The sequence below is a fragment of the Nyctibius grandis genome, chromosome 5 (genome assembly GCF_013368605.1).
Source record: "Nyctibius grandis isolate bNycGra1 chromosome 5, bNycGra1.pri, whole genome shotgun sequence".
NCBI lineage: Eukaryota > Metazoa > Chordata > Aves > Nyctibiiformes > Nyctibiidae > Nyctibius > Nyctibius grandis.
Window position 1 is genome coordinate 20,047,838 of NC_090662.1, and position 27,091 is coordinate 20,074,928.

General features: G+C 38.5%; 1 protein-coding gene across 1 annotated transcript in view; it reads left to right on the forward strand.

The window, feature by feature from the left end:
- The window catches only part of TAFA5 (TAFA chemokine like family member 5), a 408,867-nt gene that overhangs the window by 240,240 nt on the left and 141,536 nt on the right, over positions 1–27,091 (forward strand). Inside the window, exon 3 of the mRNA XM_068400628.1 lies at positions 26,326–26,475. Coding sequence (XP_068256729.1) covers positions 26,326–26,475 — 150 coding nt within the window. The remainder of the gene's footprint in view (positions 1–26,325; positions 26,476–27,091) is intronic.

Sequence of the window (27,091 nt, forward strand, 5' to 3'; positions counted from 1 at the left end):
ATGTATTTTGCATTTTTTTTCTGTATAATGCATGTATAAATGTTGCCACATCATCAGTCCTTTGCCTCAGAAATTTTCTTCAACATCAGCTAATTTCTGAAACTGAACACCAGATTTAATAACTCAGCAATGTGATGTACTGGATTATTATTTCATTGGCAAAGAGATTGCCTAGCATTATGGCAAATTCCACAAAAACTGACCTGTATTCTATATAAACTTTTTGTGGCAGGCCACATAAGCCAATGATCCCCAAATTTTGTTTGCAGACTGTCACTGGTCTACAATCAGCAGCACCTATGTGCAACCACACTACAGTAAAATTTACTGTTTACCTCCCTGCAGCTGTACTGATTGTTTGCAGAGAATTTTGCAATGAGAAATTAGTCCAAAGAGCCTGGAAGCTACTAGTTTGAGTTCTGCAGTAGAACTATTTCGATGTGTCACAGTTGAAATGTAGATAATTTTCTTGCTTTCCATTTCATAATCAGGGGAACACACAGTTTGAGTAGACAGTTTTCCATACTTCTGTGTCTGTACTTGTACAGCATTGTGAATAATTGGGGTAATAGTATGTGGTTTGAGATACTGTGCCAAGTTGTCATGTATCTTGTTTCATTGATACCTAGGGATAGCTAAGTTTTCTGAAAAGTAGAATATCAGTAGTGTAATAAACGGGTTAACTTTGTTCATAAAATCGTATGTGGGTGTAGAGGGCTTCACTGTAACTTAGCTAAGAGAAACCACAAACATACTGATAAGTAAACATCTGCTCACTTGCTTGCTGACTAATGCCATATACAGAAACAACTGCTGCCTTATCTATACGCTTGCTAAGCAGTCCTAAAAACTGTTTAATCAAGGAAACTGTCATATGCTTGCTGGAATCCCTATGACTAAGCAACTCAAGGGAGGGTGTTGGTTTGCGCAAACAAACTAAATTACCAGGTCCACTCCAGGACACCTGAGGAAGACTTCGACCTTCATTCCAACGACCACCAGGTGACCGATAATGACCAGGAGACCGATAACGACCACCTAACAACAACGCAGAGGATTCTGGAGGCCACGTATGCAGGAACAAAGGACTGGGGGGGCATAAATGGGATGATTCGTGTAATAAGAAAAATGTGGTCCTAGATGACCATCCTGTTAGGTAGAGATAGTAGGTTTAAATAACATATGCTGAGCTTGTAACTAGATCAGGAATTATCAACACAACCGACTAACGGCAAACACCGACAAGAGGAACTATCAGAACACAAACAGGAGGAAATTTACAAATAATGAGGGTTCCTGGAAAAAATTAACATAATTACACCCATTCCCAGAAACTAATTGTAACAACCCTTACTCATCTTAATGAATATGTATGCTTTATCCAATAAATTGGTGTCTTCCGTGTGATTCGGTGCACGCCGTTGGTGGAGTGGTGACTCCCCGGCCGCCCAGCGCTGCTTTTGCTCATTTATCGCTTGCTAAATTCATGTTAATAAACTTTCTTATGATTAATATAAATTGGCTTTCCCGATTTATCACGAGCTTCTATAACAAGTAGTATGCACTGATGTTAGGAGAGAATACTAATCTTCCTTAATTAAATTAGTTTAACAAAGTTACATTAGAGTTTGCCTATACTTCCATGTAATACAGTCATTGCCTTATGCATACCTGATTTCTCCAAGGAGTATCGCAAATGCACTCACTGTTCCTTAATGTTATATTTTGCATTTGGATGTCTGATTTAGCTGACAAATGTGAAAAAGCACATGTTGCCAGAGAACTTTCAAGAGACAAGCTGTGAAGTCTAAAGAACACAGGTTATTCCAGCTAAGGTTGGCACTGACTTCTGCTTAAAAGTTTTTCTCCTAGCATGTAGTTTTTAAACTTGCACCTGCAGAATATAGGTTAGCATTCTTCTGATACAGATTTTTATTTTCCAGTTTTATTACACAGAGGTGGAAATATTACTTTTATTTTCACTCATCCTCTTCTGGTCAGACACTGAAGCAGCTGATAGCACTCCAAACAGCTGGAGAACAAGATTACTTTCGAATTTTACCATTTTGGTGATTTTTCAAACTCTGATTGTGAAGGCATGTAAATGAGTACAATAGAAGGACACGTTAAAAATGACAATTAACCATTTGTGTCAGTGGTATGACTCTCTCAACACTGAATTTGGACTAGTTTATATGAGCAGAAAATAGTATCATACATATCATACAGGGTCTTACACAGTTCTTACTGAAGTCAGTGGAAAAACCCTGCTGTCTTCCTGAGCAATACTACAGAGCGTTCTGGGCTTTGAAGTCTTACTCACCAAATCGCATTATATGTCATCTGATTTGATTGTCCTTTGATAAGCATGTGGCTTTATTGTGCTGTACCTTTATCTTACACAATCAGTTACTTAGCTTTATACCTAGCAGTCAGCTACACAAGTTTATGCAGGGAACTAAATATCTCTCCTATCATTAACATTGACATGTCTGTGCAGTATCAGCTGAAATTCAGACTGATGGCATTCATGGCCCATGACATCCAAAAAGAGGACATGACAAATAAGACTGAAGTCTGAAGTGTATGTAAAGGGGCAAAAAGTACTAAAATACATAGCTACTTTGTGTTGATGAGTTAGTTTATTTTAAAGGCAGAGTAGGTATCTAAGTTTCAGTGGAACAGCGATGTGTATTTTAAAACAAAAACACAATCTCCCTAAAATACTTTTTTTAAAAAAACAGAATTTGTTCAATTTGTTAGTAGAGCAGTAAAAAAAACTTTCCAGCTAAAATTAAAAGAAACATTTCAGACATAACTGAAGGAAGGAAGGGAACTGTAGGAAGGAAGTGAAGGAAGGAAGGGAACTGTAGGAAGTCAAGGAAGGGTACCAGGAGACCTGCATGGTTAAACAGGGAACTGCTGGGCAAACTCAAGTGGAAGAAGAAGGTGTACAGATCGTGGAAGGAGGGGCTGGCCACTTGGGAGGAATATAAGTCTGTTGTCAGAGGATGTAGGGAGGCAACTAGGAAAGCTAAGGCCTCCTTGGAATTAAACCTTGCAAGAGAGGTCAAGGACAACAGAAAGGGCTTCTTCAAATACATTGGAGGTAAAGCCAACACTAGAGGCAATGTAGGCCCACTGATGAATGAGATGGGGGTCCTGGAGACAGAGGATAAAAAGAAGGCGGAGTTACTGAATGCCTTCTTTGCCTCTGTCTATACTGTTGGAGGCTGTCCTGAGGAGCCCTGGACCCCTGCGGCCTCAGAAGAAGTCAGGATAGAGGAGGAATCTGTCTTGGTTGATGAGGGCTGGTTCAGGGACCAATTAAGCAACCTGGATGTCCATAAATCCATGGGCCCTGATGGGATGCACCCGCGGGTGCTGAGGGAGCTGGCGGAAGTCATTGCTAGGCCACTCTCCATCATCTTTGCTAAGTCATGGGCAACAGGAGAGGTGCCTGAGGACTGGAGGAAAGCGAATGTCACTCCAGTCTTCAAAAAGGGCAGGAAGGAGGACCCGGGTAACTATAGACCGGTCAGCCTCACCTCCATCCCTGGAAAGGTGATGGAGCAACTTGTTCTTGGTGCTGTCTCTAGGCACATCAAGGATAGGGGGATCATTAGGGGCACTCAACATGGCTTCACCAAGGGGAAGTCTTGCTCAACCAACTTGATAGCCTTTTATGAGGATGTTACCCGGTGGATAGATGATGGTAAAGCTGTGGATGTGGTCTATCTCGATTTCAGTAAAGCGTTTGACACGGTCTCCCACAGCATCCTCGCAGCTAAACTGGGGAAGTGTGGTCTGGATGATCGGGTAGTGAGGTGGATTGTAAACTGGCTGAAGGAAAGAAGCCAGAGAGTAGTGGTCAGCGGGACAGAGTCCAGTTGGAGGTCTGTGTCTAGCGGAGTTCCGCAAGGGTCGGTACTGGGACCAGTTCTATTCAATATATTCATTAATGACTTGGATGAGGGAATAGAGTGCACTGTCAGCAAGTTCGCTGATGACACAAAACTGGGAGGAGTGGCTGAGATGCCGGAAGGCTGCGCAGCCATTCAGAGAGACCTGGACAGGCTGGAGAGTTGGGTGGGGAGAAATTTAATGAAATATAACAAGGGCAAGTGTAGAGTCCTGCATCTGGGCAAGAACAACCCCATGTACCAGTACAAGTTGGGGACAGAGCTGTTGGAGAGCAGCGTAGGGGAAAGGGACCTGGGGGTCCTAGTGGACAACAGGATGACCATGAGCCAGCAGTGTGCCCTTTTGGCCAAGAAGGCCAATGGCATCCTGGGGTGTATTAGAAGGGGTGTGGTCAGCAGGTCGAGAGAGGTTCTCCTCCCCCTCTCCTCTGCCCTGGTGAGGCCGCATCTGGAGTATTGTGTCCAGTTCTGGGCCCCTCAGTTCAAGAAGGACAGGGAACTGCTAGAGAGAGTCCAGCGCAGAGCCACGAAGATGATTAAGGGAGTGGAACATCTCCCTTACGAGGAGAGGCTGAGGGAGCTGGGTCTCTTTAGCTTGGAGAAGAGGAGACTGAGGGGTGACCTCATTAATGTTTATAAATATGTAAAGGGCAAGTGTCAAGAGGATGGAGCCAGGCTCTTCTCAGTGACATCCCTTGACAGGACAAGGGGCAATGGGTGCAAGCTGGAGCACAGGAGGTTCCACTTAAATTTGAGGAAAAACTTCTTTACTGTAAGGGTGACTGAACACTGGAACAGGCTGCCCAGAGAGGTTGTGGAGTCTCCTTCTCTGGAGACATTCAAAACCCGCCTGGACGCGTTCCTGAGTGATATGGTCTAGGCAATCCTGCCCCGGCAGGGGGATTGGACTAGATGATCTTTCGAGGTCCCTTCCAATCCCTAACATTCTGTGATTCTGTGATTCTGTGATTCTGTGATTCTGTGATAACAATCGTCAGCTGCCTCTGAAATCTGATAACCTAACTTTTAACTTTACCCACAGTGATGCTGACTTGCAGTTCTGTTGACTTAGTATATTGTTTCTGGAGTCACTAGAAAAAAAAATGGAATGAAATACTGCAGATGAAAGGAATAATGACTCATTCGGGCGATTTTTATTAGCTCCTTTGTGTAAGCAACTTGTGTGGGGATTGAAAGTAGCAAATGCAATATGCCGCATATAATTTATTTCATGCCTCCTCATAAGGCGCAAGGCAAAATGTAGACACTGTTACGTTTTCATTCAAACTACACCTCCAAGGCCATTTCTTCAAATCCTCATTAAACTCATTCAGAGCAATTTTCTTTTTAACCAAGGTCAGGATGGTTGTCTTGCAAATCTTTGGACGCCGTGAATGGGAATTCATAAATCCTGACATCGGGAAGCAAGGTTGCTCTTGCCCTACATTTAATAAGGAAAGGAAGTAAGATGGAAAAAAGAAAGAGAGCAAGCTGCTTTGCCTGATATTAAAAGGAAGATCTAACTTTGCTGGAATCAAAAAATAAGACTTTTTCTTTTTTTTGAGCAGGTCACAATGCACTGATGATGTCTCCTGTGATATTCATCATTTATATTTCCAGTAAGCTGGTGTGTTACCTGCAATCACTTGTCAGTTTTCCTTTTCTATGGTCTGTTAGTCTGGTAGCCAACCTGCTAAAATACATCCTAAATAACTTGTACATTAAAAATAAGAACAGTTGATAGAACAGTTACTTTAAGAGATAGATGTCTCATGAACAGAATGTTTTTTTCATATCTGTCATAAATAAATCAGATTCTGCACCCTGTTGAACAGCTGTGATTTTTTTTTTTGGTTTCGTTTTTTTGGTAGTACATTTAACTTTTTGGCAAGGAAATTTGTTGTTTTTAATTAAGGAGAAATTACTTGAATTAAGCAGCTAGTGTGAACATTTTGGAGTGGGCTCTGAAACTTGTGTTTTTGTGGTGGTGATATTCTCTGTTTTTAAATAAAGAATAAAAAAATCATAATGTGAGCTATTATAGTCGCATCACTCAATATTACTGGCCAATTGCTACTAGTGAATGGTTGTTTTTGGGAAAGATAGAACTGTCACAGTAGGAAAGTGTTGAATACGTATAGTGGCATCAGTCTTTAGCTGACAATTCAATGTATTTGCACTACAGTGGAGATGGGAGTCATCCTAGCTCCCTTTTCCATAAAGATATACGGGTCATAAGATTAGTCTGTCTTACTATGTGTGTTGTATTCCTTTGTTGTTGCTGCTTAGAAGATTTTAATCTTTCACAGTTCATGGGCCAATTTTTTTCAGATTCAAGATTTTTTTTTTCTGATTGAAGTAAATAGGTTCCTTAAGAGTGTATAATATAAGAGCACTTACAAGTGGAAGGTGCTGGATTGTTTGCTGCTACTTAAGTATAGAAAAGCTCAGGAGTGTCTTTTTAAGTACTTAGTTTTCCACTTCTCTTGTTGCTGTCTTTGGTAGGTTTGAATCAGAGAATGCTTCAGATGCTTTAGAAATCTAGTAGACTTTATTGTAAGTTCAACCTGGATATAAGGAATAAATAATGCAGAATTTGCTTTGTTTTCTGGAGACAGATTTTTGATCCCTTCCTTTAGGTGGCATTGCAGTTGACTGAGTATTTTTTCTTCAAAAGATTTATTTTAGCTATCCCAAGAATATTTCTGCATCTCCCTGGGAACCTGCAAAATTCATCTTTTCTATCTATCTATCTCCTTCACTCAGTGATCTGTGAGCCTATCAATTGCTCTTAGTTGAAAGAGATGGTGTTGAATGTGGCATGAACAGGGTGTGTTGGTTTTTTTTTTTCTCTCCTTATTTTTGTTATGTTGGCTGCTCAGTAACTCTTTGGCAGTGGATAAAACAGTGTAAGAGAAATAGCATCTTCACATCAGTAACAGGCACTCTAGAACCAGCCCTCCACAGGGCTCTGTCCCACTTATCTCTGAACATTAAGGGATGGCCACATGCCTTCAGTCAGCTAAACTGCAAATGCTTTCCCATCTTAGTCAGAGCAGAGAGTATTAAACAGGTTATTTATAGGATTTTGTTTGGTTTAAGATTACCTTTTTTATTAAATTACAACCATTGTAGTGATCAAACAGCATCAATTTCACTACAAAAAGCAAGTGAAAAGCTTTTATGTAGCAGGCTTGTGATTTCAGGGAGTCTGGCATACTGAGCAGGAGAATTCAACCTAATTTCTTGAAGCAGACTGGGCAGATTTCCCCAAAACTCTTAGGTATTTTAATATGAGGAAGGAGTAATAAAAAATAGAAGTTATTTTTTTGACACAAGTGTCACATCAACAAAACAATTGCTACCCAGTTTCAACAAAACAATTGCTACCCAGTTGCAGAGTTGCAGAGGTTGCTACTGCTTTACAATAGCATGTTTAAGCTGCCAATTAGGCTCTAAGCTATTCAGGACCCTTAGTACCTGCTGGGTGTAAAGTCAAGGCAAATTCAGGGAACTGATGATAGGGAATAGCATATGAGCTCTTCTTGATGATAAGGTGAGTGATATACAACAATTTTTTTTTTTTTTTAAAAAAAACAAAACAAGAAAAAAAAAGCAAAAAACCCAATACTGAGTAATGAACTGTAAGTTCTTTAACATCAGAATTTTGTTAACATCAGCAGTAGTGTTAAAATTCTGTGTAATACCATTGTAAGCCAGTTATACTTTATTTGTTATAAACATTCACTCTATATATGCAATTTTGTACAGAAGGTAGTAGAAATAATTAGTATTAATTATAAATTTACCTTGTTGGGTTTTTTTTAAGATGTCTGCAGAGACAAAGTGAACATGACTTAGTTCCACTTCAGTAAAATAATGGTGCTTTGATAGTAACAGTAGTAAACCTGTAGATATATAAAGCCATATCTAAATATTTATTGCATTTTTCGGGGAGAAAAAAAAAAAAGACTGACTACCAAATATGTAACAAACATGCACACAGCAATCATGGGATTCCAAAGGAGGGTGGGCAAGGAAGAATGTCAGAGTGTTTATCATACAGCTGTGCCAAAAGTAAAGGCTGAATGAATGAGATGGAGATTAAAGCCAGTAGTCTGAGCCTGTATTCAATCACTGCAGTCACTCTGTTTGCCTCCTGCATGCTGATGAAGCGTCATGAATGGTCCCATGTACTTTCGTTCCAATATATTTCAGGCAGTAGTGATTATTGCTTGTACTCAGCTAAAGCTTGAAATAACTGGCAAACTCTTGCTTAGCAACAGACGGCCTCATCTTCTCTCCCTTGGGACCACTAACTCAAAAATGTGCTACTTCTTTTAAAAGTTAAAGTTAGGAGGGGTAGATACTATATATTCATTGCTTTCCTCGATAATTCAAAGAAGAAAACACAAACTAAAGCCTGCAAATGACGCTGTTCCATAAATAATTATTGACTGGTTTATGAAGTCCAAATCCAATTTCTTTTATCACACATTAAACTGTTCCGCAGTTGGCTACATGGCAATTTTTATAAAGGTATTGCCTTTATATGTGTTGAGAGAATAGAAGCACTTTACTTCCTTTAGAAAAAGATTTCATAGTGTATTTTGATAAAATCCTTTGGAAGACATTTATGTAGTATTAAATCATTTCATGTTTGTGCTTATTTTAAGTATTTAGACTATGGTTTTTATTTTTCAGTGAGCTCAATCCTAAAAGGAAGATGAATGCACATTTGTTAAATAAATGACAAAATGCAGAGTATGGTTTGAGTTGTAGATCTTCAGCACGTGCACTGAAGAATTCATTAAAACATGCAGCAACATTATTCTACTGTGAATTATATGCTGCTCTGTAGGTTTCTATTTTTGGTCACCACAAGATGGCAAAAGCAATGAGCACACAAATGCAAGGATGAGTGAGTTTCATAATAATGCGTTACGCATTCACAGTTTATGCACATCAAGAGAGAATCCAAGCACAGCAGGGGTGACAATCACTCCGACAGTCTTTTGAAATCGAAGTACTTCCTTGAGAATGTCTTTCCAGTGCTAATTACACTCTTCTATTGTGGTTCTTATATTGTGCAAAGTAAAATGTTTACACTGTCACTGGATACAGCTCCATCACTGGAAAAATGGAAGGTAAAAGCTAATCAGATTATTCAATAGATTTATTTTCTTTTATGTTTTGCTGGTTCTGCTTCTTTGTGTTTAGGGCTGAAATATCAAAATCTGTGTCCTTTCTCACCAAGGGACTTTGGCAAAGAAGCTGATTTTTCATCAACTCCAAGGAAGTCTCTTCACTCAAGAGGGCTGTTACAATGTGGAAAGCCTGTATATCCTGAGAGTTTTCTCTTTTTTACTGTTTTTTTTCCAGTTACATACTGATCACACAGTAACTACTATCAATGAATTTTTCTAAGAAGAGGAAGGCAAAAAAACTTGAGACATTTCATATCCCAGGATATGATAGGATATGATATGCATCTGTGTGTGTTTGTGCATATGGGCATGCATTTATGTGTATAAGGTTGTATACATGATCTCAGTAATCGCTATGGAACTCTCACTGCGGCGGAGAGGATGCAACATATCAGTTATGTAATCGCATTAAAAAAGAGGAATAAAAATGTTCTAACTTTGTCACATTTGCCTGACTGTGCAGAGGCTTATGTGAAGGGTTAAGCAACCAGTCCAGTCTTGATCTTTTATTCTTGTCTTTACTGCTAAGGTTGGTGAAAAGGATAATTGGTAGGATTGTCAGATGTAAGTGGAACAAGGAACCATTAAATATTCATTGTTGAGAATGGAGCCAAATTTCCCCTTCCTTGCAGTTTAAAGGCCTGGTTCTTCACTGCTTTATGTTTGTATAGTCATTTACAACTGGGCATATTACATGGGGAATAGTATTGCTGATCTCAATAGCAATATGTGAGTTAGTAGCAATAGATACATTTTTGTACATAAGGTTTATATGAGCCATGCATACATGTCAACTTGATGCAATATGTGTACATCAAAACATCCTTTCAAAAATCTATATATTTCATCCATAATTTACTCTTCTTCCCTAGTAGATGTCATCTATAATCCATCCATAAACCATATATAAACACACACATACATATGCATACGTATATATGTACACACAAGTACACATAGAATCATAGAATCATAGAGTCATTTTGGTTGGAAAGGACCTTTAAGATCATCAAGTCCAACCATTAACCTAGCACTGCCAAGTCCACCACTAAACCATGTCCCTAAGTACCTCATCTACATGTCTTTTAAATACCTTCAGGGGTGGTGACTCCACCACTTCCCTGGGCAGCCTGTTCCAATGCTTGACAGCCCTTTTCGTGAAGAAATTTTTCCTAACATCCAATCTAAACCTCCCCTGGCACAACTTGAGGCTGTTTCCTCTCATCCTATCATTTGTTACTTGGGAGAAGAGACCAACACCTGCCTCACTACAACCTCCTTTAAGGTAGTTGTAGACAGCTATATTGTCTCCCCTCAGCCTCCTTTTCTCCAGACTAAGCAACCCCAGTTCCCTCAGCCGCTCCTCATAAGTCTTGTGCTCTAGACCCTTCACCAGCTTCGTTGCCCTTCTTTGGACTCTCTCCAGCACCTCAATGTCTTTCGTGTAGTGAGGGGCCCAAAACTGAACACAGTATTGGAGGTGCAGCCTCATCAGTGCCGAGGATGGGGGACAATCACTTCCCTTGTCCTGCTGGCCACACTATTTCTGATAGAAGCCAGGATGCTGTTGACCTTCTTGGCCACCTGGGCACACTGCTGCCTCATATTCAGCCAACTATTGATCAACATCCCCAGGTCCTTTTCTGCCAGCAGCTTTCCAGCCACTCCTGCCCAAGCCTGTAGCATTGCATGGGGTTGTTGTGACCCAAGTGGGGGACATGACACTTGGCCTTGTTGAACCTCATGCAATTGTCCTCAGCCCATCAATCCAACCTGTCCAGATCCTTCTGCAGAGCCTTCCTACCCTCCGGCAGATCAACACTCCCACCCAACTTGGTGTCATCTGCAAATTTACTGAGTGTGCACTCAATCCCCTGGTCCAGATCATTGATAAAGATATTAAAGAGAATTGGCCCCAACACTGAGCCCTGGGGAACACCACTTGTGACCAGCCGACAACTGGATTTAACTCCATTCAGCACAACTCTTGGGGACCGGCCATCCAGACATTTTTTTAGTCAGTGAAGCATATGCCCATCCAAGCCATGAGCAGTCAGTTTCTCCAAGAGAATGCTGTGGGAAACGGTGTCAAAAGCTTTACTGAAGTCTAGGTACACAACGTCCACAGCCTTTCCCTCATCCAGTAAGCGGGTCACCTTGTCATAGAAGGAGATCAGGTTAGTCAAGCAGGACCTGCCTTTCATAAACCCATGCTGACTGGACCTGATTGCCTGATTGTCCTGTATGTGCTGCGTGATGGCACTCAAGGTGTATATTTGCTGTTTAGGCAATAATTTTACTTGTGTGTTCTGGTTGGATATTTCAGTTATGTCATCAAACAATATTCCATCATCTCTGAAGTTTTTGAGTATGGAATATACCCTAACAATTTTAAAGTATACACAAATTATATCATACATTATACATACAGATACTATATATACACAATATTTCTATAATACATATAGTTTTATATCCTCTTAAGGAGTTTTGCATAGTCAAAATTAGTTTATGTATACACTTTACTCTTATTAAGGTCTCTGGATCTTTTACTGAATTTGCTTTTCCATCAGTGAACAGGTTCATTTGATGGAAGATATCAGAATTCAGGTATTAATTGGACTGGTAATGGAATAAGCTTGTATCAACAGAGCCGTTCTGTTATGGCTAATTGATATCAATATAGGAAATCAGGAAGCAATAGAAAAGATAAACTGTCTACCTGAAATTGCTAGAACAGAAGTGGTGAACCAAATTTTGAAGACTAAAGCATCAATAGCCATAAGCAAGCAGATATGTATACAAGAGCATAGACACAGTGTGTAGTAGTGTATACACACAGTGTACGCTAGTGTATACTGATGTATTATTTGAATCATTTAATCATAGAATGTTATATGTTGGAAGAAGTGCCTGAAGGTCATCTAGTCCGAAAAAGAGAGAGAGACCATAGAATTGTCATACAGTGCATAACTCTTTCTGCTTCCCAGAGCACCTTTGTTCAGAGCGGCTGCCATGACTTGTGGTACATACAACGTCATACAAAGTGAATGGTTCTTAAAATAGAGCTTTCACTTGGATAAGAATTCATTTGACAAATGTCCTTGGTCAGAATCACAGTTATTTAAGATGCAACACAAATTTGCTAAAGGCCTGGTGCTGGGGAGTGTGGAGACTTTCTCATTCAGTTGAAGTTGCTGTCTGTGAAGTTAGTGGTAAAACTTCCGTTGATTTTGTTGGGAGCAGGATTAGTCATTGTGCAAAGATTCATATTGTACAGATGTACAACTGTTTTCACTTAAGACTAGTGAAGGATTGTAGTTCTTTAATTCATTAGGTTTTGGCAGATTAGAAGAACTGAATTTTGATTAATACTACAATTCTTATGGCTTCAGCTCTGGGCTACTGTGAGTTTGATCGTGGCGTAGTTCAGTAGGACTGAAAATAGTGCTGTATCCTCCTGTTAACAAGAGCAAAATGGTTAGCCAGTACAGAAGATATATGGCAACATCAGAAACTGAATCCTAGTCTTTTAATTGCCATTCCTGTTTTAAACCAAGACTGTGTAATTGTTATTTAATTCATTCCTTCCTCTTAATGATAATAACACAATCACTGCTTTCTGTATATAACCCGGCTGACATTTCTCTTGCAGTGAGGTTAAGTGATGTTCTCTTTATTGCAAAATGACTGTCTGCTGTTATCTTCCCCAGCATGAGACCAAAATACACGTGTGTGTGTGTGCATCGACATACACACAAATAATGTGATGTGTAGTTACAGCTGTGATATTAATCATTCAGTTCAGTACCCTTAGTTGCCCCTTAGGTAATACAAGCTTATGTTGTCCTATTTTCTCTAGCGGTACCCTACCCAATCTTTGGTCTGAATGACTGGATTTGTCTCAGTGTCATAATGACTCTCCCTTTAACAGTCGCTGTAAAATTCAGATTACCTATACCTAATTAAAATAACTTTATTTTGTTTGAATCTAATACATTTTGGATTTGAAGCATTTAGACAAAAGGTTATACAGCCTTTCAGAAACCCTTTCTTAATGAAATATTTATTGCCAGCTTTTCTATTCTGATTCCTATCAGCTTATCCCCAGTTTTCATTCAAGCTGTTATATTGCCATTGGGAAAATTAAAATAGGAAGGGCAGGCTATAAGTGGTCAAGACGATCATGTATATCTCCTATATGTACATGAATTGCTTGATATCATTCAACTTTTATTACATCTGGTGAGTACAAACATTCATTCAATAAATCTCTCTTTACTGCTTTCTTACTTATCCCTGTGGGATCATTCTCCTATCCATGAATTTTATACTTTCTCCTGCCTACATACCATTGCCACAGAAACACATTATCAGTATCACTGACCTAAAGAACTTACGTATATTCACCAAAAGGAAGGCAGAAAATGTTAATGGTTTCCATAACATTAACGGTTCTCCTTCAGCATTTCCTCTGGATGAGGAGCAGCACTTAGTTACGCTCAGTGCTCTTTAACTTGACAGCTTTCTTGTTGTCCTCTGCACCAGAGAACTTCTGGTCAGTGCTGCTTCAGTGAGACCCATGGAGCTGATAAAATCTCACATCCTCTTAGTTTTTCTTCCTAGAGACTTAGCTGATTAAAGATGGAATATAGTTTATGATGGTCTATGGTACCCTTATTCCCAAATTTGAGAGCATAATTTAGTGTCTTCCACCAGACACAGTCAGAACACTGAAATATTTCCTAAAGTCAGTATTGTGGTGTTGAAGTTCTATCAAGTAGGTGAGAACAAACAATGCAAAACCAATGCCAGACTGGGACCTGACTTTTTTTTTTCGTATGGCATTCCCTTAGAAATCAGTGGGAATTCTTCTTACACAGGTAGTTTCTACTTTGAATTTTTCTCTGTATTGGACTAAAAGTGATACATTGTAGAGTAAAAATATTGCATCCATTGACTATGGTATCAGAGAGAGCAGACTTACTGATTCACTCTGTGGTATTAGTATAATAGCTATTGTGAAGGATCTTGGCAAATAGGTTATATCTTATGATCAATATAAGAAGCACTACATTCCAAATCATCTTTGACTTCAAGGTCACATAATACAACATATCCTTCTGTGAAGTATATGTGTATGCATATATGTGTGTGTGTTTATCTAAGAACACATTTGTGTCTATTCTGTGTCTTAGGAAGCATGTTTCAGGATGGTACACCATGAGTAATAGTAAACTTAGTTCATCAAACTGCTGAGTAAAACAGTGACAGGCCTCATTTTCATTCCTTTTAATTAAGGACCTTGATCTGAGAAAGTATTATTTATTAGGCATTCATTTGGAAATTGATAGTATAATTTAACTTTTTATTAGCTATTAAAACTGATAAGCAGTACATAAAAAGATGGACCTTGTTATAGAGGGAATAATAATAATAAAAAAGGTTAATTTAAAGTTTTTTAAAAGGTCATCAGTGTAAAGACTTTTTAACATTGCCCTCTGTGGTATGAACACATACCTTGAAATTTTGCTTCTGTTGATAGTTTTGTTTGTATCTATTTTACAGCTGCTAAGTCTAGCACAGAATGGATTTCTACACTTAAAATGTTCTCTTCTTTTCAGTATCTTGAGATTAATTTTACATCTGGTGTGAACATACATGACATCATATATCTTCTTTGAGCATAAGCCCCTCTATATGGTGTAGAGGTGAAATAATGGATGTTGTGAGTATGCAATGATTGAACACTTAGTTGTGTAAATGGGAGACATTGGTCCTGATAAATGGGATACAGGAAGAGGTATTGTGTATGTCTCTAATCTTGAGCCTTTTACTGATTTGTAAAGGTAAGTGCAATGACTGTAGTCTTTGTTCACTGTGCTTGGATATATGTGAGCAACTTAAAACCTCACTTATTGTCACGCTCCTCTGAGTTGTGCAGAAGAAAATCTTATCCCATAAATGGTTATCTTCTTGGAGGACTAGAAATGAGGATATAAAAATCATGGATTTCATCCATGAAAACTTTTAATTTCAGCATGCACCTGTTTCATAAGTCATTTTGAGCAAAACGGATAAAAATGGAAAATGCAGCAGTGAAGCTGGTCCAGATAGATAGAAAATCAGTCCTCCAAGTCTGTAGAACAGCTGAGAATAATAGTCAGCATACTCATGCTTCTCTGTCACACTCGTCTAAAGCACTGTTCCCAGGCAAACCTTTAAAATGAAAGTCATCACTCAAATCCATCAGTTAAGGAGCCTGTCAAGTTCACTTCCTCTAGTTGATGCTGAGGTTTGGTATTAGTCTAACAGAAAGGATATATTTATTTAGCATACTACATCTGTATTTTTTAACTTTTAAAACAATGTAATTGTCTAAAACCCCAGTGATGTCCCTGCCATAGTGGGGCTTGTGTGCTGAATCTAGCCATGTGCTCAGCATAGCACCTAAATGAGGGACTTCATTGCTCCGTGCACTACACATGGAGAGGCAGGTACCACTGAGGAACATTACACTGTTCTTGCGTGCTCAGTAATGAAACTCTGAGAGCTAAGCAAGAAGAAACAGCAGACACAGCAGATACATGCTCTTCTGTTCTGGTCCTTATGATGTGCTTGATTTAAGAATTCTTGCTAGCACCCAGATTAATTGAACCTAGGCACCATCAACTTCCTTTACGGCCACTGCAGAGAGGAGGCACTTCAAGAGGTACAAATTCTGCCTGTTGAAGCTTTGGGCCTGAGGATCCTTTGTCTGCTCAAGATTCTCAGCATCAAACCCTGATTTGGGTTCGTCCATAATAATTCTAATTAATGTCATATATTATTTAGTGAGATTATTTCTTCTCAGGTGTAGTAAGACATTCAAAACTGTTGAAATTTGTTTCCTTCTTGGATATGGGTACTCTGCTACTTCAGTGCCTCCATTTTTCAGTGTTTACTTTTGCAGTGTTACTAAGATAAGTTTATATTTCCCTGTGGTTATGTGTGAGCTGTTGTACCTATATGTTCTCAGTAAGTGCAATACCACAAAGTACAAAGTCTCGAGAGACTATATTTTGTGTAGAGAATGTTTATGGACTCTTTCACAGAATCACAGAATGTTAGGGATTGGAAGGGACCTCGAAAGATCATTTAGTCCAATCCCCCTGCCGGAGCAGGATTGCCTAGACCATATCACACAGGAACGCATCCAGGCGGGTTTTGAATGTTTGTTTGAAGGAGACTCCACAACCTCTCTGGGCAGCCTGTTCCAGTGTTCAGTCACCCTCACCGTAAAGAAGTTTTTCCTCATATTTATGTGGAACCTCCTGTGTTCCAACTTGCACCCATTGCCCCTTGTCCTGTCAAGGGATGTCACTGAGAAGAGCCTGGCTCCATCCTCATGACACTTGCCCTTTCCATATTTATAAACATTAATGAGGTCACCCCTCAGTCTCCTCTTCTCTAAGCTAAAGAGACCCAGCTCCCTCAGCCTCTCCTCATAAGGGAGATGTTCCACTCCCTTAATCATCTTCGTGGCTCTGCGCTGGACTCTCTCTAGCAGTTCCCTGTCCTTCTTGAACTGAGGGCCCAGAACTGGACACAATATTCCAGATGCGGCCTCACCAGGGCAGAGTAGAGGGGGAGGAGAACCTCTCTTGACCTGCTAACCACACCCCTTCTAATCCACCCCAGGATGCCATTGGCCTTCTTGGCCACAAGGGCACACTGCTGGCTCATGGTCATCCTGTTGTCCACTAGGACCCCCAGGTCCCTTTCCCCTACGCTGCTCTCCAACAGGTCTGCCCCCAACTTGTACTCATACATGGGGTTGTTCTTGCCCAGATGCAGGACTCTACACTTGCCCTTGTTATATTTCATTAAATTTCTCCCCGCCCAACTCTCCAGCCTGTCCAGGTCTCTCTGAATGGCTGCGCAGCCTTCCGTTGTGTCAGCCACTCCTCCCAGTTTTGTGTCATCAGCGAACTTGCTGACAGTGCACTCTATTCCCTCATCCAAGTCATTAATGAATATATTGAATAGTACTGGTCCCAGTACCGACCCTTGAGGGACTCCGCTAGACACAGGCCTCCAGTGGGACTCTGTCCCATTGACCACCACTCTCTGGCTTCTTTCCTTCAGCCAGTTCACAATCCACCTCACTACCCGATCATCCAGACCACACTTCCTCAGTTTAGCTGCAAGGATGCTGTGGGAGACAGTGTCAAATGCTTTACTGAAATCGAGATAGACCACATCCACAGCTTTACCATCATCTATCCACTGGGTTACATCCTCATAAAAGGCTATCAAGTTGGTTAAGCATGACTTCCCCTTGGTGAAGCCATGCTGTGTCCCTAATGATCCCCCTATCCTTGATGTGCCTAGAGACAGCACCAAGGACAAGTTGTTCCATCACCTTTGCGGGGATGGAGGTGAGGCTGACCGGTCTATAGTTACCCGGGTCCTCCTTCTTGCCCTTTTTGAAGACTGGAGTGACATTCGCTTTCCTCCAGATCTGCTAAGAGTATAGTGGGTGATTTATTGTGATCACATTTGTCCTACAAAAATGACAGAAAATTTCCATCATTTGAATTTTTTATTCATTCATAGGTATGAGTTAGCATATGGCATGCTAATAAGGCTGGATATTGTTGGGTAGCAGTTGTTTTCAGCTGCGTGCTTTGGCCTGCAGGTTTTCAAACCTCCCACAGGCACAGAGTAATGACACAGTTCTTGTTGCATAGGGTATAACTTACTTCCTGGCGGATGGTAATTAGAAGTTTGGAGTTAATATTTCTGCAGTTTAAGGACTAAGACATATTGACAGGATCTAACAAAACAGAATTTCAGCATATTGGTTCTCCTTCCCCCATGACCCCTACTGGGCCAAATTTTACCCCAAATCTGCTGTTGAACCCATGATCTTGCAGTGCAGATCATGATACCAGTAGGAAGGGCACTTATATGGCAACTTTTTAAAGTCTGTGTTACATATGTAAATAGTTTTCAAGTCATTCTAGAATAACAAATAGTTTGATTGTAAAAAGGAAAACTCCAGAAGTTAAAAACACTATTTACCTGTGCTGCTACATTGTATCTACTTCTGATATATGGCTTTATCTGCATGTTCCTTCAAACTGATTTCATGCTCCCTGCAGCGACATATTTTGCTAACAGAACAGACTTGTTCCTTCCTGACATACAGCTTCTGGCTCCAACAAATGTCAGTAGCTTTTTAGACAAACATGTTCTTTTTATTCCTGTCTTTCTCAAGAGAAATATCAGCATCCCTCCAATAACATTTTTCCCCCATGGCTGTTCTATTTGTTTTATAAACAGACTAGGTTTATTTTACAAGTAGAGGCTGCTAAAGACATGGAAGGGTGTTTTTCTTCTTTCATTTTCCTTTTTTAACAGTTTTTAATATTTTTAGGAAAGTAATAGTGACAGACACTTCCCAAATTATGCAAATAAGCATAGCTTTGTTTGATCCCGATTTCCAGCAGTTATTTCCTTTTTGTAACCAACAGAGGCCTCCAGAAGCAATTAACTAAACCTGCATGGAGAAGAGTGAACAGGAGGCCCTTGGAGCTGCAGGAGGTCTTCCTTGGAGGAGCTCTGTGTAGCTGAGATTTGTGGTTCACACTGACTTAGACAGAGGTAGAACTTACTTATAGAGAAAGGGCTCGAACACCTTGTCATTTCTACTTTTTTTGGTAGCATCAGTTATATAATTTACGTATTTTTAAGGTCTGCTTTTAGGTCACTACCCAAAAAGAGACATGGAAACTCCATACAAAACGCCAAAAATTACTAGACCATGGGGGATTATTTCTATAATATTCATGAAATCAACGTTAGTGGGATTCAGTTGGTTGATTTTTGTGTGAATATGCATTAAAGACATTTCTCAAAGATGGAAGCTGGGATCTCTGTTGCTGAAATGAGGGGTGCAAGGGTCACTGTCTCTTCTGATGCTGCAGCTTGATGGTTTCCAGTTTCCATGCTGGAATCAGTGAGATCCTCCACAGGAGACCCAGCAGTGCCAGGGAGGCACTGGAGCAGCCCCAGCCCCAGGCATCAGTCACCTACCTGGGGACAGGACGAGGCTGGGTGAGGCTGTGGGCCCGCAGTGGGCCTGGCTTGGCAGGGCCCATGGCCGGGCAGGGCAGGGCTGTGGGGAGCTGGAGACTGGCCCTGCTGCGGTGTCGCTGGGGCGGGGGCTGACGGTTCTGGGGGGTGGCATGGGGTCCTGGGCCGTGGGCAGGGTGTACTGGACAGGGACAGTGAGGCCTGTTGTAGCCCTCATGGCCCTGACATAAATTTCTCTCTCAGTATTTTACTTCAGCCATGGTTTTCTTTTTCTTTCTTTTTTTTTTTTTGTAAAATGCACCATATCAAATGTGTCAGTTTTGACCTGAGTATGTATAGGAATTTGAGAAATGGCATTGCCATGTCCTAAAACCATGGGATCAGTATGAATTACTTTTTGAAGTAGAGTACCAAATAGGAAAATTTATTTAGAAGTAGGTTCATATATATAAATGCCTTGCTTCCACATTTGTTTGTACAACCTTGGCTTGATTTTTCAAGCCTTTTCTGTTCTGGAATTCCCCTTTGTACCAATCCTGTTTGAGAATAGCCTTCAGAAACTTAAATCTTGAGGTATGTTTTTACTGAACTTTGGTTTTTCATTTATTTCTCTTTCTGTTTTATTTTTAATAGTAAGATATAGGGGAAATGATTCATAATTATACAACAAAATATTAAGCAATTACGTACAATAGCAGTACCAGGTACAATAAGTTAAGGCATTAGTCTTATCTGGGAAAAAAAGAAATCTCAGAATGGGTCCTGAATGTATCTTGAATCTCCACAGACTCTTATTTTCTTTCCTATGCAACTATTTAGAAGAGTAGGATTTATCTTAATTAAAATTTACTGCTTATTTCAGAATGGAAGGGCTGAAAGCTGTTTCCCTATCCTCCTAATGTCTGTGCTATTTATGTGCTTGAGATGGTTAAGTGGTAGTCTGAAAATTGCAATAAGATTAGTAATTACTAAGGGGACATAATGTACTGTTTTGTTGCAGTGGAACTTTGAAAATACTTAAACTGACTCTTAAAAGGAGAAGGCATTCATCATATTTTTCTCTTGTTGTTCATAAGTTTTACTTAACTGGGTTCTACAGTGAGTTTTGCTTCATAAAATGAGCACTAAAAACACCTATTTTGAGACAAGTTCCTTTTTTTATACCACTAAAAGCCAGAATCACTCCTTTTAAGATTGGGAAGCTACAGAGGTCACATGGTAAGCCTGATTCCAGCCAAGTATAGCACTGAGCCTGTAATGAAGTAAATCTGTGGGAAGTTTTGAAAAATTTGGTCTGCTGCTTTTTAGTTTACTGGGCACCTATAGGTTACACCAGTATATTAGGATTATCCAAATTAGTTACTTTTTGTTTCAGACAATGACATTGGTCCTGTCTTTTATTCTACTGGCAGCTTAATCATACCCTCAAGAAAAACTAGTAAAGACTTTTTTAAACAGGTTGTCTAACTGTACTAGCATTGCTGTGTGTAGTCTGTTACTTAAACAGCCATGTTTGTTTCAATGGAAAGATACAAGGTCCTAAATGATATATGAAGCATCTTGGAAACAAATGCTTTCAGTGCCAGTGACTTTAGCAAAGAAAAGGGAAATAGTGGATTTCCAAGAATATATTCTGTTGAAAAATTGAAATACCCTTATATTGCATAAATTAATATTGAAACAATGTTCTTATTTGATAGTTATTATGAAATTGGGCCGATTCATTTGAACAGTTTTTTCCCATACTGAGTTACAGAAGCTGAGCCAATTCTGATCTGTTACTTTAGATTAAACATGTTTTTTCAGAATCTTTCTTGGAGTTGCTCTTTCTTATTTTATACTAATTGGATTTCCACAAATTTTGCTGTTGTAGCTTAAAAGTGAGTATGGTTCTTTGGGGTAAACCAATTCCTTGCCATAATCTCTCTTGTTCTGAACTAAAAATGAAAAAGAAAAGGTAATAGGACTGTGTGAAATTGGATGATTTTTCAATGTAAGAGATCTTCTTTCAGGACATTTTCTTTGAGGGTGGTTATACAACATAAAAAATTTCAAATTCCATTTAAACATATGCTTTTTATTTTTCCCATTGAAATATGTTTAAATATTTGGTATTCAAGTTAACATCACATTGCAAATCATGAGCGACAATAAGTACTTAAGTTCGCCCTTTTTTCAGTAGGAATTGTTGATATTCAGACCTGCTCAGGAGTTGGCATGGCTCTATTGTCAGAAAGACTTCAATATTGTCATAGAAAACTACTGAATGTATTGCTATAATCTGATTTTGAAACAACTCCTGCATTGTGTTCACTGACAAAAGACTATCTGAATCTAGCCAAGATTTTTAATAACATCTAACTTGATGCATTTTGAACTAGAAGAGCTTGTGTTGCTAGGCATCAAATTGGCGATGCATGGAAAAATTGTTCACTGAAACTATAATATAAGCCTGCATGTACAATTCAGAAGTAGATTTTCTGGACGAGCATGAAATCTAAAACCCTGGGAAGACTCGTATATTTAGATCAAGTTTTATTTTCATTGTACCCAGAGATACCAGGAGTTCATCATCTGATTTTTTTTCTTTAAATGAATTTGAGGGAGTCTTCAGCTTTTCAGCATGCATAAATTAAAAATTCATAACATCTATAACTTGCTTGCTGTAATCAATGTGGATTAGGCAGATTTTATTTTCTATTAGAGAACAGAAATATTTTCCTCCACAGAAAATTAATATATTATCCCAGGTACTCTCCACGTAATACAAAAATATTTACTATGTGAGAGTTTTACCTATGACAGACAATACAGATCTTTCAAAAGCTTTGTTCTTTCAACAACAGCATATAGTTGACAGAGGGCTCATAGTAACACACATAAAAAATGACATTTACTTTTAAACTTTTCAATAACAAACTCTTTTCTTTCAAGAATGTAAGTACTAAAGAACTTTTAAAAATATAATAGTTTTTACCTTCAGATATTTCCTGTGCCATTTGCTAAATATATGTACCTAAACTCACTGATTCCACTGAGACTTCCATGAAAGTCCCATAGGGAGCAGTTTCAGAACTGGTCACAATGGGACTTCATCCAGAAAATAGCAAAGTAGGTGCTGAGTACAGCAATTGCTGCAACCAAGTCCATGGATGCAAACGAGAAGCCAAAAGCCTAATCCTGTTGTATCTGGATTTTAAGGGTTGTAAGTTGTTTTGATTTTGATTTTGGTTTAGTTTGACTTACGTTTTTAGTTCAGAATCCTGTAGTTTTCCTTTTCCCTGAATGAATTCCGTATAGCAGCGTGTGTGCTTGTGGTGGGAGAGAGAGGGGACATGTCAACTGGCATTTTAAGAATGTGGTACAACATTACAGAAGAGTGCTAAAGAACCTGAACCTTTTCTCTGTTTAGTAACCAGATGGTGGCAACATAAAATCAAATAACTTCCAGTGAAGTCTTAATTACTAAAATAAACTTCTAAAATACATATTTCTAAAATATAAAAATATTTTTATATATAAAAATAAAAATTAAAATAACAACAGCAAGGAAATTCCCACTCATTTACTTGGAAAACTGGATGATGGTAACTCTGAAATAATCTTTAAGGTTTGTCTATCAAATAATAAAAAAATGACTTTTTTTTGCTTAGAAGAAAGACTTTCAGCAGGCTAGAATGAATCAGAGCTCTCTGATGATGCTTACCTTTTCTTTTTTCCCAAGATTATTTCATTCAGGTTGGAAGGTGGTGAATTGCTTTGTGTACTGCAAGTACATAAATATGATCTACTGAAATTATGGAGTCTTTATGACTATTCCATAGACTGTGTCTCTTAATCCCTCAACTGGAAAAGCTCCAGTGAAACTCTACTCATTGCTGCCTTGAGATTTCCTCTCTGTAATTAGGAGTGGAGAGTGTTCAGAGGCTCGCAGATGAATGGTCTTTTTTCATTAATATCTTTCAAAGAGATTACTATGTCAACTTCCCTGAAAATGAAAAATATCCTAATTCTTGAAACTCCATACTTACAAGAAGTATGTTCCTTTTGTTCCATCATTTTGTACCTTACATTTCTAGATTAAGTTGTTAAAAAGCAAAAGTAGCATACATGTCATCTAAGTAAGGTACTCCTGTAGACTTACCTTCTACTTAATGAGAGACAGAGAGGACATGCTCCACAACAGGATGACTCTCTCTCTGGAGGTGGGCCTCCATAACCTTAACTAATAGTTATCATGATTTACAGCCATCTAAAGCCAAGTAACCGTGGATGTACACTATGTTGCAGTGCTCCATATACTTGCAATCTTTGCACTCTGTTACACAATGACCAGGAAGAATTTATGTCATATATGTGGGAAGAGCTGCTGCAGCTCTACAGTTACATTTAATTTTTTTCTGCTATAGAAACAAGAATGGCAACAGAGAAATGATCTTAAAAAAAGAAAAAAGAACTGTTTTAAAAATCTTTCAATTTTTCCCTTATTTTTAATAACTGCATAAAATTCCTTGAAAGGCAGTGTGACATTGTCTTTGTATAGCAATTGCTTTCGTTTAGGTATCCCAGTTTTTGAAGTTCATCAACAAAATGAGGTCACTATGCCTGGAAAAAATTATAATCTCTAAACAAAATAAATAGCTGAAAACAATCATAAAAAACAAATAACCCAGCTGTCTCAAAATGAACCTATGCAGAACTAAAACTGGACAGGTCCAAAAGCAAAAAAGATTATCTATATACGTTCTTATCGATAGTGCTTGCATACCCTGGAAAGCTTTTTGCTTTCACAAATTATCTTGACATAAAACTTCATTGTTATTTTTCTCTGAGTATAGTCCTTATTCACCTTCACTGTGCTGTAAAACTGGTGCCTTTCCTCTGAAATGGGGTTTTATATAATGATCCACCTAGATTATATGATTTACCATATCTTTGAATGAAAGTAACAATAATATAAAGACTTATAGTTAGTGAAGAATGTGCCGACCCATACTCTCAGGAACACTTACACATATCATATTTATACTTCCACTTTTTCTTTGGTTTCCATTCAATTTCTATTCTCAATGCAGCACCATAATAATGATGTTCAAATGCCTAAGGGGTCAAGATCTAAACACACCTCTGATTATGCATTTTTTATGTGATCTACTAAGACAGCTGTATTCCTTGGGAGCAATACTTCTCCTGCAACCCAGAATGAAATATATTAGCAATGGGGAGAAAAGAATGCTCTTTTTTCAGTTCAAGATGTTTCAGTGTAGCTGGATTTCCTTTTTCCCTGTCTGGAAAATCATGTGTCACTGTCTTTCTTGCTAAACCTTTGCTCTCTATCCTAATATTTTGGAGGAAACAAAAAAAACCCACCAGCATATAATAGAGTAAAAATCCTCTCATCAATATGTTTGTTCTAAGATGTTTTTATTAACAGAGTGGGTAGAAAAGAGTAGAAACCCAGGCCTGACTGTAACTCATAAGTGTGGTTGTCAGCAGCCATTAAACACCATGGTGATAGTTTTTATTATTGCGAATATCATATCTGTATTTATAGATGCCTAATGTATATTACTTACATATATGTCATATATTTGCATGAATTTGTAGAGTACCTTGTTCCATATTCGTCTTTGAGATAGTCAGTTTTACCATGTTATAATTCACTGCACTGTAGGAGTCACAGCAACGTACAGTTTAGGTGGCTTAGCAGTGAACCAGTCACAATGCTGTTGACAGCCTACAATATTTTGCTATTCTGACAGTTTCAAAACACTATCCACACAATAGGAAGCAACATAAGCTGGTTCTGAGAAGAATGTACTGGGTAAACTTGTATTCTGAATGGAAAAAATGCAATATACAGAAATATCATTACACTTTTAGACTTAAATAAAATGCCATTTATATATGTTTCAGGATTTTTTGTGGGTTTTTTAAAAATTTTGATATTAATATGGATTTAAAATTTCTGCTTTTTGTCACATTGTTCTTTTCCAATATTTCAACAACATATTTTTTCCAATCTCAATTTTTTATTAAAAAATATTGTAATCTTATGATTTGCAGATATATTTTTGCACACATTCATTTGAAGGGTTATAATTGATTGCCTACAAAGACAAAATTCAATAGAAATTATATTTACTACTGTACCATAAAACCCAGAAATTATATGTAATATGAAGTGATAGCTGGGATTTTTTTTCAGTCTTACTACGTATTGAAATTCAATAATGTATCTATCCGTCTTGCTTGTAAAAGGTAGCATTTCAGTATACTAGTGGCCAACTATTGGTTGTACCAGAGGAAGTGCATCATTTCAAATGTATAACATTTACTTTAGACTAATGTTCTTCATAAAAGAATTTTTTGCAACTTTTTGTTTTGCCTCTCATAGCATGGTCCAAATACAGAATTAGGTGGTGTGTGTTTCCTTAGTATTCAGGAAAAGCTACATATATTGGAGAAGTCAATAAAAGCAAACAAAGTTAGTGAGCTAATGGGACAGTGTCATTTTACTGTCATTTGCAGGACAATTACATAGTAAATTTAGTAAAAGAAAAAAGACCAGCTACTTCAAATATGAGTCAGGTAGAGAATGAATTAACGTTCATTTCAGATGAAGCAAGAGCCAAAGAACTGACAATCTGGTCAAACATGGGCACGCTTTGAAAGACTTTTTCTTTCAAAAACAATACGCAAAGCAGTTAAGATTTCATTATATTCATGGACATGTGGGGAAGTTTTTTGTTTTCCATATATTTTATCATTTTCTTTCTGAAAGTACGTAAAGAGCACACCATTTAAATTTCATTGCAGTAAAAGCAGATTGTTCCTTTACTTAGCCGATGTAAGTAAAAGTAACCTGTGTGACCTCAGCTCTCTGGCTTTTATGGAACAATAATCATTTTCTGACAGAACCAGTTTGCAGGGTTCTCTTATGTCCACCACAAAGAAAAATTGTATGTCATCTTGGTTTTATTATATCCATCAGCTGGCTGCCCATTTGTTGTGGAGTGTCTGCTGTGACATAGGGCTGTGACTCTATTCAGCTGTAATAGATTGCCTGTAGTGCATTCAGTGACTCTGGTACCTGTTGCTGGTTCTTTTTCCAGGTCAACTGGCTGCAGGTACCTGTGAAATTGTTACTTTGGACAGAGATAGCAGTCAGCCCCGAAGGACTATAGCCCGACAAACAGCTCGCTGTGCATGTAAAAAAGGACAGATTGCCGGTACAACAAGAGCAAGGCCAGCCTGTGTTGATGGTAAGAAGCAAAGATCTATTCAATCAGTTTCTGCCAATACAAAAGTGGTGTGAACTGGTAGTGTCTCATAAAAAAACAAAAGCTTATAGAAAAATTGTCATGTGTCCCAACTAGCAATGGCAATACCATTGAAATTCCTCAAAAGGGTATTACTGACTAATACTATACATATTTCAGTTACAATTTTTTAACTGGAACTTTCACTTTTGTTTTAGCTTGATATGCAGTTGAATGTTAAGGGCATGGTGCTATTATATTTTGCATGTGATGATAGGATCAGCAGTGAAATGGCATTTTTTTTCCCTGCTTTTTATTCCTTATAACATAAAAAAAAAACCTGCAAAAGAGCCTCAAAGGTTTCATGGCACTGGGAAGATAATGTGACTGCTCCTGTGTGATAGTTAATGTTGTTGAAGAAAACACTGTTGGAATGTAGTTTCTGAATATACCTCACAAGCCCAGCATTCCTTCTCTCCTTAAAATGGTGATACTGTATGATTCACTGCAGATGCAGTGATAGTATGCAGCTGGAAAACTGATAACATACAGGAAGGTGTGAAATATTTCACTTTGAAATAATTTTTTGAAAGAAATAAATTTCTGTATTACAGCTTAA